The following is a 17,677-nucleotide window of genomic DNA, read 5'->3' as shown; positions in this document are numbered from 1 at the left end:
TCTTATTAAAATAGTGTTTAAAAAGTGCTCTAGAAGCAGAAGAATCATTGCACAATACAGCATTTGTTATAGCCAATGCCGCAGCATCATTCTGTTGTGAGGCTTTGATAGCTTGCACGTTACATATTGTGATCAAAGGCCGATCTTTAATGGGTGAAGCATTTTGAAAGAATTTTAGTTTGCTTTCCTACAAGTGAGCATGTGAGACTGTGGCTTCTGTGTTGACCTTGGCTCGTGTTCTCATTTCAGAAACTTGTCAAAACTGGAGAAAATAACTGGTCCCTGCCTGAGCTAGTGCACGCCGTGGTCCTCTTGACTCACTATCACGCTTTGGCCAGCTTTGTTTTTGGTAGTGGCATCAATCCAGAGAGAGACCCAGGAATCGCCAATGGCTTCAGACTAATCTCCGTGAGCAGCTTCTGTGTGTGTGACCTGGCCAATGACAACAGCATCGAAAATGCCTCCCTGGCAGGCAGCAACTTTGGGGTTCGTTTTCTGAACTGTCTCTCTTGTAATTGAGAGTTCACTGTGACCAGATAGGATATTATGTACTTGAAAGATTCCTTTAGCACTGTAAAAGTTTCATCAACCTAAAGTTCCAACTTTTTTTTTTTTTAATTCTAGGGTGTTACTGTATAATACCTTTCCCATCCACCCCAAACTTTTAAGTTGTTATTATCCTGGGATTCCTGGCACCCCCACTTGTGGTCTCCATGTGAACTTTAAAGACATTATAACCAGGAAGACTCTAAGTTTTCTTTTTTAGTTCACTTTTCTACCGATGGTGAAATTTATCTGTAAAGTAACTTTATTTTTCTCTTCCTAAATGTCCTTTTAAATATCTTCACTGCCCAGGTAACTTTGCGGTCTTGATTTCTTAGTATATGTATGGCTGGATTTCTTTGGATTCCCTACACGTTTCTTGGCACCATAAGCAAAGTAATATTGTTAGAAATAATAAAAACAAGACTGTAATGCCAGTCCCTTGAGAAGCAGATCTCAAAGTGGTGCATCCATCTGTGGGCTGCCAAGCAACTAAGGAGGCAGAAAGAAGAAAGTTTGAAACCACTTCAATTTTCAGTAAATTACAATTTGCTATGTACCAAACACTAGAATTCTATATTTTAACACACATACATATATGTATATACATACACTTTATATTATATTTATAAATGAAGCAGTCTAACATATCCAAAAATATTTGAGTATGTCATCTAATTGCTATGGAGTTAATAAAAATTCAGGATATTTTAAAAATAGCTTTAATAAAATGTAAATAACCTATGACCCAATTTACCCATTAAATGGGTATAACCAAATAGTTTTAAGTATGATATTGGCAACAATAACTTTTAGGATGTTACACAGTGTAAAAAGCAACTCCATAGCTTCCCATCCTGGTTCCTCTTTCCTTGTGCCTAGCTCCTCAGTCACTCACCTACCTTCTATCACTGTCTTGTCACCCTAGCCACATTTAAGATATGCATGCCAGTTACAGTTATGTCATTTGACTAGTGTCTCTGCTGCAGCCTAAACAACTGTCCTCTGTGCATGCTCAGTAGAGTTGCAGAGGGAAGGGCTCCCTGGAGCATTTGTAGTATCAGAGCACCAACTCTGTCTTCTGTTCCTCCAGATTGTGGATTCCCTAGGTGAGCTAGAAGCCTTAATGGAAAGGATGAAAAGGCTTCAGGAAGACAGGGAAGATGAAGAGACTACTCGGGAAGAAATGACCACGTGTTTTGAGAAGGAAAAGAAAGAAAGTCTCTTTGTGGTCCCTGGAGAGTCTTTCCATTCGTTTCCTCACTCAGGTGTGTTTATCCTTTCTCTTGGTTAGTTGTTCAGAGACACCAGGCACCAGTCTTTAGCATTTCCCATACAAACACACAAAGATGCATCTGCTGCCATCTCTTTACCCCTTACACGCCTGCTTTACCAACAGCGGGATCCGTTCTCAGAAACCTGCAGTTGTACAGACACTATGCAGTGCACCCACATAGACTGGGTGCTGTGGCTTCTGAACATAAACAGAGTGTGGCCCTTGCCACAGCGCGTGGCGTGCTAGTGTACAGTACACGTTTGATAAGTGCAGTGCATCGATAGCAAATACATAAACCAGCAGCTCTGTGTCTGGGTTGCATCGTGGTATGTGCTGTCTGTCTGGCAGTGTCCACCGTCTGTTCACAGGGCTGTCAGTGCAAATAGGAAATTCATGAGACTGCTCTATGGTGGCTGTAGGGTCACAGGCAGTAGAAATTTCCTAGATCCAGGATCATTGAGAGGAACCATCTCCGTGCATGGCTCAATCTTTGAAGTTTTCTTACATAGCACATGGCTATCTCTAGTCCTCTGAGATCGACCTGTAGACTTGTCCTTGCTCTGTCCTGGATACATATTTAAAGCGCTTCATTGCTGGGGTCAGCAAAATATTACTTGCCACTAAACCAGACAGTTTGATCCTGAGATTGTAAAAGGCAAGCATTACTCCCACAATTTTTCCACTACCCTCTACATATGCTTCATGGCATGCACATACACACACAAAAAGTTATATAAATAAATGTAAAAATGCATTCGTCTTATACTCTTAAGGAATTTTGGAATAGTAAGGCGACTCTCCAATTCTTTCTTCTAAAGGCACCAAGCAATACGTGGTAAATCTTATTGAAGCAGTGTGTGAGCACATGTGAACCCCTCAAAGGGGCCATCTAAGTCACATTGCTCTCAAAACTTCACCAGTCAGCCTTAACGTTCTGAGAGCTGTGGTCCTGCGTGCTGTGTGCTAATGTGTCAAGGAGCACAGAGCAGTGACTCTGGAAGCTACAGGAAGAGCAGCACCCTGTCTTTTGTCATTCTCTTGATCGTTTGAAGTAAAATTTTTAGTTTTATTTCACATGTATGACCGTTTTCCCATGTGTATATCTGTATGTCACATGTATGCCTGGTGCCCATGGAGGTCAATTAAGGCCATTAATTCCCTAGAACTGTAGTTATAAATGGTTGTGAGCCACGTGTAGGTGCTGGGACCCAAACCCAGGTATTCTGCAAGAACAGCCAGTGCTCTTAACTGTGAGCCATCTCTCCGCCCCTGATCTCGAACACCCCAGCCATGCCTGCAAACATAACACCTTTGCACAACACCCAACAGCACAACAGCAGAGACCAGGAGGTGGCGCTAAGCTTGAGAACAGTGTGGGACTTTGATTGTCGTGTCTCACTGAGAGCTGGAGTCAAAAACTAAATGAATTGTGTCCATTGCATTTAAATAAAGTCCAGACTTAAACAGAAACCTTTGATTGAAAAATACAGAGAACAAGTGGAAGCAAAAGCAAATCATGCACCAGGTGAGCTTGGCTGGTGTGTGCTAAGGGAGCCATGGCGGTAGACTGCTGTTTGAAAAAGCAGATGATGCTACTAGGGTGAATATCCATGTACTCTAAACATGAATTTTTTAGCCCCTTTGAGATCACTAGAGCTTGAAAGATATAAATATTTTACTCCTTTAGGTTGTTTTGAAATAATAGAAATATATTTAGATTCCAAGGAGACTTCTTTCCCCCAACACTCCCTTTCCAAGACAGGGTTTCTCTGTGTAGCCCTGGCCATCCTAGAATTCACTCTGTAGACCAGGCTGGCCTCTAACTCAGAGATCTCCCTGCCTTTGCCTTTGATCCCAAGTGCTAGAATTAGAGGTGTGGGCCACTGTGCGTGGATCCAAGAGGGCATCTTGAATCCTCACATAGACTACTGTGTTTGAAAGAATTTTTAACTAACAAACCTTGAACTTTAAAAATTGTATTCTGATTCAGAATATTTTTAGATTTATTTTATGTATATTAGTGTTTTGTGTATAACATGTGTGCCTGGTACTGGAGGAAGTCAGAAGACGACATTGGATCTGTCCAATCTGTCCAATCTGGAGTTTGAGGTGGTTGTGAGCTGTAATATGGGTGCTAGGACTGAGCCCAGGTCCTCTGAAATAGGAACAAGTGCTCTTAACTACTTAGCCATCTCTCCACCTCTATATTCTGCTTTAAATAAATAAGGGTATATTAGCCATTCCACTGTATAAATATTTTTACTATTAACCATCCACAGTCCCAAATTTGCTAACTGTAGAAAGATAGTATAGAAAAATGATCCTGTACAGTGGCTAATTGGTTTTTTATGTAGATTTACCAATTTTAAAATGAAAGTGAAATCAGTTGTTTCCTATTTTAAAAAAGTATCAGTATGACAAAGCTCCCAGATTCCATGTAGGGAAAGACTCCTTTAGAAAGGACTGGGGAGATGGCTCAGAGGTTAGAAACACTGGCTGCTGTTTCCAAGGTCCTGAGTTCAAATCCCAGCAACCACATGGTGGCTCATAATCATCTATAGTAAGATCTGGTGCCCTCTTCTGGTGTGCAGGCGTACATTCAGGCAGAACAAAAACAATAAATCTTTTAAAACGAAGAAAAGAAAGAAAAAAAGGAAGGAAGGAAGAAGGAAAGAAAGAAGAAAGGATTCTAAAGAACCTTTTAATCCTAAAGAAAATATATGTTTTTTATTTTTATTTCTGTTTTTGTATTAGCTTATATTTATGAGAAGGTCACTCCAATACTACAATGGAGTGTTTCATGTCTCACATTACTAACTACTTAGCTATTGAAAATTTTATATATATATAAAAAATATATATATAAAAAATTTTATATATATATACACACACACACACACACACACACACACACAGGTATAATAGAGAGACCTTGTCTCAAAAAACAAAACAACAACAAAAAGCCCAGAAAGTTATATATGTGTCTAAAGTGGTTTCCTTTTAATACAAGCTTAAATATTTGCTTATTTGATGTTAAATATTAACATCACCATTAGTTCTAAGTAGTAATTTTAACTCTTCAAGATAACTCTAGAAAAAATAGCACCAATCAGTTAATTCCCTGTGAGTCTTACGAATACTGAGATACAGCTAATGCCGAACTGCTGCATTGGGCTTCAGCCATGTGATCGGGTGGCCTGTTAGACATGAACCTATGATTCGCTGGCCTCGTTGCTTTGTGCCCGTGGCAGCACAAATCCAGGAAGACGCAGCAAGATCCTACAGTAACTTTTGAGTTAACCTCAACCACCTAAACATCTCACAGAAGGCTCCACCTTCTAAAGGTCCTTCGGTCCAGCCTTTCCCACATGGACATTGGAGGAACCCAAATATAGTAAATATTAGACAGATTGCCTAGAAAACAAATCTAAATATGGACAGATTGCTTAGAAAACAAGTCTTATCAACTGCTGCTTCTAACTTACAAGTTTTTTTTCTGGGATCCACTTTTTATATGTTACTATTTATTTTGAAATTAAAAGCTTAAAACTATATGAGCAAAACAAAACTGGTATCAAAGGCAAAGGAAGTACTGTGACAGTCAAGTCCAATGTCATCATTTGCAAACTAATCCAGGGACACAGGGGTACAGGGCCTAGCAAAACTTGACAGTTCAGTACCACAGACATTCTTAGTTAGATTGTACTTTGCAACTCACAAAACTAGTAGGCTTGTCTGACTGTGTACACTGTTCCATGTTCTGTCATTTTGGTTGTGGTGTGATGGGGTGGATGAAAGACAGCATGACCTCTTTGAGTTAGGAGCTAATGCTTTAGTAATGCCATTGCTGTGCTCATGGTAACTTGAAGGGAGCCTGGACTGTGGCGGGTTTCGATTACAGATAACCCCACAGTTTGCCGTAGAGGAAAACCACTCGGGACCCTGCTCCTGGGTGGAGTCCTTGCCTAGTGTGCACAAGGCCCTGGGATCGATGCCTAGCTCCTGAGGAAGAAAAAAGAACAAGAAAAAGAAAAGCTTCAGGTCAGGGCTGACTGACAGTTACTTATTTAAGTGAATTCTTCTTCTTACTATAATGAAATAAAGAAAATGTGGCTGTTGTGAGTACAGCATCCCTCCTGGCATGCAGGAAGTACTCAGCGGATGTCACTTTCTTCTCTGCCTGAGTAATGCAGGCTTAGAGTCCAGTGCACATACTCATATTGTTTGGTGCAGGGATTAGCTCTTCCCATGCAGCCCCATTAGTCAATAGCTACAACTTGAAGACTGAAAGGGAGACTTTGTCTTATTAGAATATTCATATATATTCTTTCAGAAGAATTTAAATAATTGTTTGTCAAACTTCTAAAAGTTTTACCCAGATAAGAGTTAGTTTTTTTATTATACTATAGTATTTTTGCTCACTTTATCCAGTACTTATTACTCATTAAAGACTGAATTAATTTAACATTAATTAAATTATTTACAAAGAATTTATTCCTTGCATAGGAACTACTTTTTTAAATTCTGAGAATGATATGTTCATTTACAGAATAGAGACAAGGCTTGTTTAATCACTGCTAATAGTTGATATCAGTTGAGGGGAAGCAATTACAAAGACACATCACTCTAAAAACCAAGGAGTTAGAAGAAAATTGCCTTCAGCTTAAAATAATGTACAGTAAGCATTTGCAGTTTCTCAATAGCGGGTTTCAGCCATTGAGCATGGAGAATCTGTGGTAGCAGCACTGCCTCCCTAATGTCCCTGCACTCGAGGGTGATGCTCCGACCACAGCCTCATCAGCTCTCTTGACACCACAGGAGTGTTGTGCTGCCGCGTACATGCTCAGGCTGAGGAGAGCGTTCACCAAGGGGTACACTGAGAGGCCAACCAGGCACACAGAAGGCTCCTCCTTTCTGGACGCCATGCCTCATCTCTCAACTGGCTTGCCTTCTAGAAGCTGACAGTGAACTAGAGGGAAGGGATTTTGCTGTGACAGTCAGATGCAATTTTAAAAGATGCATCTTCAAATGCGGTCATCATCTTCCTTGTCCCTTCTCTTGCCCCCTGTCCCCTTTTCCCCTTGGAGAGATCAAACAAGCTTTAAATCTTATGTTCCCAAGCCTGAGTTTGTATTTCAAAATTAGTAAATCTGACATGTTAATCTTTTCTACTATTGTTTAAATATTTCAGTATGTTTGAGTTTTTCACCTACATATAATAATTAAATCTTAAAGCTAATAATCTGATAAGGAAATTGTACGTAGAGCTTCACCCATAGGTATTTTGTGAGTGTAAACCATGTGGTCAGCATTGGGGTTCAGGCTCCTTGTCTTAGTGCTGTACATGTTCTGAGTACCTTTGTTGTCCATTAGATTTTGAAGATGACATGATCGTAACAGCTGATGTCTCTCGATACATCGAAGACCCAGGCTTTGGGTATGAAGACTTTGCCAGGCGAGGAGAAGAACATTTGCCAACATTCCGAGCCCAGGTACACAGCACTTTTAACTTAGAGAAACTAGAGAGTCCTGCCCTTCCAAGGGACAACTGTTAAAACATAAAGTGTCCTTTATGTTTTAGGGGAGTTACATATGTTTGGGATATTTTTGGAGGGGCAGGGAAGAAATCAAACAATATGCTGACTTTTCTAACTAGGGCATTTTGAGATACAACTACACTAGTAGTTTGTGCTTCAGGACCAGCCTCCCATAGTACAATAGACTATGTGAAGGGGAGTTAAATTTAGACTCCTTCATGCCTAAGTAAGTTTGGTGACATAGAAACAGTCAAGAACTTCTGGGTCCTTTCAGATAAAGTATGGTGCCTTCCCAGAGTTCCTCACAAACATGTCACACCCTGGACCCTATGAGACAACACCCATGCTCTGCACTCTGCAGCCTGACAAAAAGAAGCATCCTTGGTAAAGCTGCTGTCCTAGAACTGACCTAGAAATACTTCCCAATAACTTTCTTCAATAGTTTTATTTTATTTTATAAATTAAAAACATAGGGTTTAACAGAGAATGCCCATTTTATAAGTGGATACTTTTTCTGCATCCAGGACTACACCTGGGAAAATCATGGGTTCTCGCTAGTGAACAGGCTTTACTCTGACATCGGGCATCTCCTGGATGAGAAGTTTCGAATGGTCTACAATCTCACCTACAACACAATGGCCACCCATGAGGATGTTGACACGACCACACTGCGCAGAGCTTTGTTTAACTATGTTCACTGTATGTTTGGAATCAGGTATGTTCACTGTGCAGACAACTTTATACATTTCTGAGTGGAAAGTCAAGCATTTGTTTTATTTATAGCCTGTTTGGGGTTATACCTTTCTGCGGTAAATACTACCTGGTTTAAAAATTAATTCAGTCTTAGATATCATTTTCTTCATTTAAAGTGTTATGAGTCTGGGGCTTAGTAAGATGGCTCAGTTGGTAAACACTGTTCCTGTGAGCAGCAGTTCAGTCCCCAGAACCTACATAAGTACACACTTGTAATTCTAGCTTTCGGAGGTGGGGACAGGATTTCTAGGGCTCACTGGCTAGCAAGCCTTACCTAATTGGTAAGCCCCAGGTCCCAGCAAGAGATCCCATCTCAAACAATAAAATGGACAGAATCTGAAGAACAGCACTGAGCTTTGACCTCTGACTTCCACACACGCACATACTGCATGTGTACATGAACATGAATGGCTGATAGACAGACAGACAGACAGATTTCCTGACAAATCAGCTCACAATGCAGCATATTATATAAAGAACACTACAGGGTTAGCATCCCTAACCTGAAAAGCATCTGGAAGTTGGAGTTGGAATGCTTGCCCTTATGTTCATGTCCTGGGTTTGGTCTCCATCATTACAAAAGAAAAATAAAAAAATGCCCTTAAACTCTAAATGTGATCACATGGCTTTGAATTTTAGAGTATTTTGAATTTTGGAGTATTCTGAATTTTGGTTTTTAGATTAAGGCTGTTTTTTGGCTCCATCAGTTTGAAGTGTCACCTGACTCGTACTGGAGTGTTAGACTCAGGTTTTCACCCTCTGCCTGGAACACCCACCTGGAGCCTTTGCAGGCCAGCCTTACTCTTGCTTAATTTCTACCTTCTATTATTTTCTAAAGTGCTTCTCGCAGAGAACACCTGCCTGCTGTTTAAAAATCACAGACCTACCCTCCCCAGCCGCAAATACATTTTTCTTTAAGTAATATCACCACTTACAAACTATGTGTTTGCTTTATCGGTTTTTTTCTCTTTATACCTTAATAGAGTTTAAGCTTTGTAAGACTAGGGGTGGATTTTTTTCCCTCCTGTTCACTACAGACTCCCAGACACCAGGCACCCGGTAAATGCTTCCTTATGGCTTACGTAATGAGCTTTGCTTATGACATCATTGAATAGCAAGGTCTGAGCAGTGAAGCTTGGGTTTCACATCAGTGCTGTCACTCACAGGTATGATGACTATGACTATGGAGAAGTTAACCAGTTACTTGAACGGAGCCTGAAGGTTTATATCAAGACAGTAACCTGCTACCCTGAGAGAACCACGAAGCGCATGTATGACAGCTACTGGCGGCAGTTCACCCACTCAGAGAAGGTCAGTATCATTACTGAGCAGACCTCAGAGACACATGTCCAACATGACAGCTTCAATCAGGAACCAGGGTGGGTCGTATTAAGTCAGTACCATTGAACTAGCTATTGTTTTTCATGTTTTCTTAATCTAAGGATATTGACTGTTTAAATGTGTGCTTGATCTAACATGATATATGTCTTAGTCAAGGTTTCCATTGCTGTAATAAAACACCATGGCCAAAAGCACCTTGGAGAGGAAGGGGCTTATTTCAGCCTGGACCTCCATCACTGTGGGAGGACAGGGCAGGAACCTGGAAGAAAGAATTGACTCAGAGGCCATGGAAAACCCTGCACACTGGCTTGCTCAGCCTGCCTTCTTAGAGTGCTCGAGACCATGTGCCCAAGGGTGGCTCATCCACAGTGAGCTGGGTTATCCCTCATCCGTTATCAACCAAGATGCCCTACAGACTTGCACACAGGCCAGTCTTATGAAGACATTTTCTCAATTAAGAGTCCTTTTTTCCAGATGACCTGACTTTATGTTAACTTGACATCAAAACTAGCCAGCACAGTGTATAACATTTATTTTAGTATCAGCCTTTGAAAGATTGTATCTAAATATCAGTAAGTCTATCATCCTAACTATTAAAAGGCCACAAAGAAACAGTGCTGTGTAGAACTGTACCCAGCCTAGAAGGCACTGATATTTAGAAACTCTTGTTAGCCACCAGGTTACTGTTAGAACAAATGTTTCTCATTTAGTTTATTATTTTGCCATTATAGTGAAGACCTGTGAGGTAAATATATTGTTACATAAAAATGTATGCAGATAGACTATATGTGAATTATTACTTAAAATATAGTAAGTGTTAAGAACCTTTATCAATATTATAGCATCAAATCTGGCTTAAGGTCCTAGACCTTTTAAGTATTAAATCTAACAGTCTCCTTTATACTACACTGTCCAAACTGGAGTGAAGAAAGTTATTCTGGGGTTCTAACAGTCCCCAGTGATGTGATCGGCCTTGGCAAAGTATGCTATGGCTCCATTTCTAATAATTTTTAGTCTCAAAGTCAGTCACACACCAAGTGAATTACCCACTTCATCTTTAGCCTTGACGCATCTTTAGGCTGTTTTTATTCACAATAGATTTTCCTTTCTTTCTAGAGAGTATATACTCTCACCAGGAGAATATGCCCAATAGCATGTTCAAGTGATAGGAAGATAGTTCCTTGTAGTCAAGTGAGAAAGTGTAATGTATTTACATCAGCCTTCTGACTATAATGTGCAGTGCTGTGGCTTTCCCAGAGTCTGTGCACATGGTGGGTGTCTGGAGAGATCAGATAACTCACACAAACTAAATGGAGCTTTAGCTTCACTAGAGAGCTTGTTAGATCTAGGCTGTTTGCATGTTTTGCATAGTAACTAAGCCAGTGCTGTTTGGTTTCCAGGTCCATGTGAATCTTCTTCTGATGGAAGCACGGATGCAGGCTGAGCTGCTTTACGCTCTGCGGGCCATAACTCGGCATCTGACCTGAAGCACCTGCAGGAAGGTGTCAGCATGCATCCAGGCCTCTCACCCGGGACTCCCATCAGAACTTGTTTGTGACGCACCTCAGCAGTTACTCGGTTCTCTAGTGTCAAAGTATAGCTGTCGGGGTTGTTGTTTTTGTATTTGATTTGATTTTTGTTTTGTTCTTGTTGTTAGGGTTGTTTTGGTGGGTTTTTTTTTTCCTTTTTTTTTTTTCCGGCTGTCATGTGCAATGGTGTGTTTTATATTTCTCGATGCTTAACATTGCTAACAATTGCAGAGGTAACCCTGACGAGTACTACTTTACATTGTTAGAGTTGGATTTTCGGATCTGACCATAAATCATGAACTGGTTTGTTAATGCTTCACTTCAGTACTTTGAAGTTCATATGTATGTGTATTATTTTTCTTTACTTAAAAAAAAAATAAGGAAAAGTGCTTACAATCCGCTCAAGCAGTTGTTTTTCAGATATCAACTTTCAGCAAAGAATGGTGTCCTCTCCTGCTCTAAAATCCCACATGTGTCCTGGAGTCTGGGGAAAAGCATGTGCTGCTGAACCAAGCTCTTCAGGCAAGGCCTGTGTCCCCAGGAGAGCATCAGGCCCTGTTGTGTTTAGTTTATCTGACTTTCTTACACTGCTATTGGCAATAACGTGAAATGTGATACAGACATCATCCATAATTTAATGTGAAATTAATTATGATAAATTCTATAGCATGCTACTGAAATCCAAGTTCAGCTACTTTGTCTTCTAAAGCAGAGGCCCCGTTTCCCACATGGCTCGCTGTCTGTGTGGCAGTGGACTGAGATACAGTCCGAGTCCTGGGCTGTGGCTCTCCATCGTCCCCTCTGGGAGCTGGTGCCCACAGTGCTGCTTACAGCACCCTCCCACACTTGGTACACACAAGCTCACACCCACAACTCTGACCAAATGTTTCTTTGCACATTCTCCTTTTCTGAGAGTTAAGGATGGTTAGTTAATAGACCCCTAATTCTTCCTGTTACACTTTTGGAAATTATTTTACTTGATTTTCTCTTATAATAGCTTAAGTAATTTGTTATTCAAAGGTAAAAATTGTGTTTCTGTGCATTCATGTGATTGAGCAGCAACAAAACAGTGCAATGTTGTTTAGAAATCAGCTGAGCTCCCCTATCATGTCACTGCAGAAGTGTCCTTTTAAACAGAGCCATAAAGAAATGACCTTCCCATTTCTTTACTGTGCTAGGTGTTTTTCGGTTTTACCTTGCTGGGGCTGAACAGTGGCATTACCATGCCAAAGTATTCTTTCCCCAGAAAAATCTGTTTGGGCAACTAGGTTAAAACAAAGCAAAATAAAAACAAAAACACAGCATTGTCATAGGGGAGAAAAAAGGCAGCCAAAACCTCACATTTTTGCATCAATTTATGTTGTTTGATTAGACTATCTTCAGAGAGCACAACCTTCTGTGTTTATAGCTTTAATTTCCATTATGTTAATGAACCAGTGAAGTGCCTAGAGAGCTGCCCCAGCCCCTGGAGGACTCCAGCTGAGCACCTTTGCTTGATGAAAGGTGACTGCATTCTGCACATCCATGCTAATCTGGCCGTCCTTGTCTGTCACAGGAAGTCATTCAGGGAGCTCTCACAGAGAGCTCACTTGGGGTTTCCTTGTTATGTGGGAGACTTCTCTTATGAAAGGCCCGTGGGCCTCTGTTCTGTTAGGCTGTGCTCCCCTTCTGTCTGCTGCCCTTTTCTGGATGTTAGTTAGCTCCTTTTCCTTGAGATTTTTGTTCCAGAGAGGAAAACAAAGATGGCTGTAGACCTGTCAGCATAGGTAGTCTTAGACTCCAGGAGCTTGTTTAAAATCCTCCATGTGAGGAAAAAGGTTTTGAAGACAGGGTGGTTTCTGTAAAGAGCCTATTCAGAGAACCTGTGCCAGGTTTCCTGTGTTCTGCCGGGGTGTGGCCTGTGTGCTTGCTCACCTTCCTCTTTCGATTGTCTGAACTACAGGAAGTTCTTAGAGGCTGGGAAGCCCAGGGCTGGTGCCCCATGCTAAGGCTTTCATTTAGGATGAGTTTAGTATTGGTTTTTAAAAGTGTTAGAAACAGCTTCACTTCCTAGCCCCAGATTTTGTGCAGGTGAACTGAATGGCGGATGGAAATAGTTTCTATGTACTAAGAGGAGGAATTCTCATGGAACCCTGAATAAGCTTTAGACCAAAAGGGAAAACAAGAGTTAAAACTACAGTGACCACTTACGTTTTGGTTTTGGTTTTGTGTTGCCCCAGAAGTGTAAGTGTAGAGATTGGGCTGTGGAAATCATTAGTGCCTTCAATAGATTTCTCTCCTAGCAAAGCTTCCTTTTAGTTCAACAGGACCAGTCAATAATCAGGAGAATAAGTGCATAAAAACACAGCAATGTATTTATGAACCTCAGTGAACCAGCCTCAAAAAGCTGATTTGTGAAGGCGGCCCACCTCCATGCTTCAGTGTGTACAGCATTCCCGCTGGGCATGCCCTGGTGAGAATTTGCTGTTAACCCTCCTTATCCAGTGCAAACTTGAAATTCTGATGCGGTTCTCCAGGGTGGCATTTTTTTTTCCAGAGTATTGAATTTACGATGTAGTAATTTATAGTGTAGCTTTTTATACATAAATGTGATATTTTTAAAAGGAGCTACCTGACTCAGTCGGTATAATAACAGAGCCTATTATAAGCTGAGCTGCACTCGGGGCTCACACTGTGCCAAACATAAGCGTGCAAGTGTGTGTGAAAAGCACGTCTGATTGTGAAGCCCTCAACTCCCTGCTCCTTGTGTTAAAGTCAGCCTGAACTCCATGCTGGTTCATGGCATGGATGGTTCAGTTTGGAATTTCACATTTGCCAGCATCTACACTAATTCTTAATCTCTCAGATCACTATAGAAATCATCAAGGAAGTTGGGCTTGGTGGCACACACCTATAATCCCAGTATTTGGAAGCCTGAGGCAAGAAGATGGTGGTTTTGAGGCCAGCCTGAGTGATACCCTGTTTCAAAAACTAAAAAAGAAAAAGAAATATGTAAGTACCCTTACGTGCGAAAGTGGGCGCGCCCACTTGTCTGTGGAAGTGGTTGGAATGCCCCGGCTGCCTGAGAAGTGGTTTCTCAGGCCAGGCTTCCTCAGGCAGACTTGTGATACTCAGAGGGGAAAAGGCTTTTGAGATGAGACTACTTTTAAAAATAAGTACCTTGTTTCAGTCCTAGGAATATTTTGCCACCCCTCAGGGTGCTCTGTAAATCAGAGGGTAGCTAACATGGAGCCTCAGCCTTTTGAACCAGTTTTAAATCCAATAATAGCACAGATGTATAGGGCTATTTTTAAAGGAGAAAAGTGAAGTAAGATTTATATAAAGGTCATGTAAAATTTGAGCCAGAGCCCTATTTTGTTTATGTTATGACTCTTAAAGATTTTAATGATTCTAAGATCTAATGGATGTCATCCAGGGGAACACTTCCTCCTCCACCTCAGAAGGTTTCGCTAATCCAAAATCCCAGACTTTTATGCCACACCAAAGTAAATTTATCAGCAAACAGTTATAGATTATTACTCAAAAGTCATCTCTTCCCGTGGCAAGTGTATGCCTATATAATAGTAAGGCTTCTTTAAACTCAAAGACAAGGAAAAAAGAACAAATCCCGTGTGTACCATAAAGACAATGTGTGCTGCGACAGGCAAATAAGGTTTTTACTTTGTGTTATGTTTTAACAACAACTCTAAATCATTGCCCTCATTCTCTGTGAAAAGGGCCATCTTGCATGGAATAAAAAATCTTGCAAGATGTTCCAAATAAGCATTCTTAGTGGTACTTCACCAGCAAGCAGAAAGGCAACTCCTCTGTGGAGAGGGCACTGTAAACTATGTGCCCTTGCAACAGGAACCAATTCTAGGTGGCTGTCACTCTGCACTGCTCTCTGTGGAGACTCAGATACAGACTCAAAGCAGGCCATTCCATGAATGTATCCTGTCAGTCCACAGAGCTTTTTCCCATGCATCTATCTGCAGCTGATCTCACTCCTAATTTAACCCTGTCAAAAATACCACCGGCTTAGGTAAGACCAAGAACAGAAAAGGCTGATGGGAAGTGGCCTGGAGCGGAGCAGTGCCTCCAGGCTGAGTGTGAGGAAGAACACCTGGACCGCAGAGTGGAGACTCTGCAGTCCTTGGAAAATGCATCTGCTAGAAAGGCGGGAGCTCCCGCCGCCTGTGTCCACCCTTTCCTGCCTTCCTCTTCCTCCAAGTGCCTCAGCCCCGCTCACTCTCCTCTCTCCCCGGGTCTGTCTGGGTCTTACTGCCTTCACAGTTGCACATCACCAGCCTCCTGCTAATCATCACCAGTGTGACGTGTCTTTTCCTGAGTACATTTCCCCCATCATTAAAAACATGTCTTTCCTCAGCTCCCTCCAAGTCTCTCCACCGTCTATCTCTGCTACCTTACCAGATATGTCATGGCATCAAAGGCGTCCTGTTTACCCCTGCTGCTTATACCATCTTCCCGGCTGCCGAAACATCTTGCTGTCCTCTACCTCATCCCCAAAGAGCCTATAAACTCAGAGCACCCAGCCTTCTCATGGGTTCATTCTCTGCTGTTCAGTAATACTAGTCCATATTTTAAATAAATCATAAAACCTTTGCCTTCTATCTATCAAAGTAGAAACCTTTATATTTATACATGATACAGAAATTGAACTATTTCTACCACACAGAATTTAACATTTAGCAGGAACTCAGAGTGGTTGAATGGCTAGCCTAACTTGGTCTGTATTAGTTAGTGGATACTGGTGATAGACCCGGTAGCTTGAATGTAGAGTTGAAATTCCTCAACAGTCCAGATTCCTAGCAGACAAATGAGGTAATGTTTTAGACAACAGTTTCTTTGGTGGTGTTTGGGCCTTAAAACACATTTCTCATAGAGGACATCTAATGAAAGGCTTTTAGAAGGTCAGATTGCATCATATTAGCCTATTTGATGTATAATGTAGATAAAAAATCCCAGAAAACTGGGTACATCTGAATTTGACTTGATTACGCTTCAAACCCCAACCCTCCCTGTTCCAGATGGGAGAAAACTTACCTTGTGAGATAAGGAGAGAGTTGGCTTGAGTCTGTATTCCCCCTGTTGGCTCTTCGTGTATGCCCAGATAGTATCATTAAGGAAGAGAGTGATGTACAGAGGCAGGAATGCAGTTTCTCCCCTCCAGCCAGGCTCCTGGCAGGAGATACCCATTCACATGTAGATGGCTGGCAGCCCTGCCTCGTTTGGGAGTGTAGATCTGAGATCTCTAATGGTCTTCAGATGTGTCCATCCCAGGTGTGGATACCCCAACCTGACAATGCCCAATTAATGCATTTAAAGGCCCAAGAGTGAAGAAGGGGCCTAGGCGGGCAGTGACTTGGCCACTGGAAGGGACACATCATGAGGCGTTCATTTAGCTTTAACTAAATTAGGACTGCACTGCCACGAAGGACAGAACTGAAAGAGTAAAGGAGTGTCTGCTTCTGAATGCATGTGGAAAGCTTTGAGGTGGCCCAGCCTGTGCTGTCAAGTATCTTCGAGAACGAGCATCCCACTTTATAGTTCATAGGACCCCAAACATTAGGAATGGAAATATGATAAATATAATTTTGGTATGTAAAATTTTGCTAAAACTATCTATTTCTTACTCAAAGTAACCTCTTAAGATGAATGTATCATTTTTACAGAAAGAATGTTAGAGAGAGTCTATGGTCTTTAGTATTAAAATATTGCTCACAGGTACCACTGAGTTAAATGTACACATTATATAAAAAAGAAACCAGATTTCTTAATTGATCTTTACAAACTTTAACCAGCTCTCCCAGTCTGTAAAAGGACAAAAGGTAGAACGTAGGAAATGTGTCAGCTGGGTGGCTGAGGATTTTTCCTTTATAAAGCAGAGATTATATCTCTTTCCTGATTCTCACTGGTTTCCCAGAATAGAGCCTGAGTTAACCGGTACCCTGACCACCAAGGATGGTGATCCGGATGACTTTATGCCTAGAGCAGACATTTCCTTTGCATTTGGATGTCTCTGCAGGAGAGGAAGTAGGAGATTTTTCTTTCTTCTTCCTCTTCACATTTACTCTTTTTATCCAAAACAAGATGGACATTGGAAGCAAACCCCAGGCCACTTGGGCATCTTCTTTATACTAATTGAACAGGCGTGCACACAGTCTGGGCAAGGTAAAGGAGAACCCTGCCAGGTCACCGTGGAAACATGGCCTTGCCACTTGGCTTAGCTCCTGCAAACCTGAAAGAAACGTTCCTCATCATGGAAGAACTGGATGTAGCTTTTAACTTACGAAATAGGAGTTGAACTTGAAGCCCTTCTAAATCCTGGTTGTGCAGGGCAGCTGCATAATGAATGTACACATGAAGACTGTAGCTGAACTGCACGAGTCAGATGCCAACTTCATGACTTTCCATGTAGACATCGTCTCCTTAAGTTGTGAGTGATGTATGTAGCATGCTGTGAAGCACCTGTTCTAGTTCTTAACTCATCAGTATTAATGCGGAGTTACCCTTTCGTTCCTTGGTACTTTATATTCGATATAATCAGAAGCTGTGATATATCCTTTCTAGTCCCGTGCTTTGTTGCTGTAAATTTCCTTATGAAGCACGTGACTTTGGACTCATGTAAGATGGATGATCTTGAAGACTGCTACACACACACACACACACACACACACACACACACACACACACACACA

At 41.4% G+C, this 17,677-nt stretch overlaps 1 protein-coding gene across 3 annotated transcripts in view; it reads left to right on the top strand.

Moving 5' to 3' along the window:
* Sesn3 (sestrin 3) overlaps positions 1-17,675 on the top strand; it is a 52,691-nt gene extending 35,016 nt beyond the window's left edge. For all 3 annotated transcript variants that reach the window (XM_028763359.1, XM_028763357.1, XM_028763360.1), the window contains 6 exons: positions 250-486; positions 1,637-1,811; positions 7,193-7,311; positions 7,881-8,071; positions 9,276-9,420; positions 10,851-17,675. In XM_028763359.1, the coding sequence (XP_028619192.1) occupies positions 250-486; positions 1,637-1,811; positions 7,193-7,311; positions 7,881-8,071; positions 9,276-9,420; positions 10,851-10,937 (954 nt within the window). In that variant the 3' untranslated portion in view covers positions 10,938-17,675. The remainder of the gene's footprint in view (positions 1-249; positions 487-1,636; positions 1,812-7,192; positions 7,312-7,880; positions 8,072-9,275; positions 9,421-10,850) is intronic.
* The last annotated feature ends 2 nt before the right edge of the window (positions 17,676-17,677 follow it).

This window comes from Grammomys surdaster, unplaced genomic scaffold, assembly GCF_004785775.1.
Source record: "Grammomys surdaster isolate TR1022 unplaced genomic scaffold, NIH_TR_1.0 138, whole genome shotgun sequence".
Classification (NCBI taxonomy): Eukaryota; Metazoa; Chordata; class Mammalia; order Rodentia; family Muridae; genus Grammomys; species Grammomys surdaster.
This window is presented reverse-complemented; position numbering and strand designations above follow the sequence as displayed.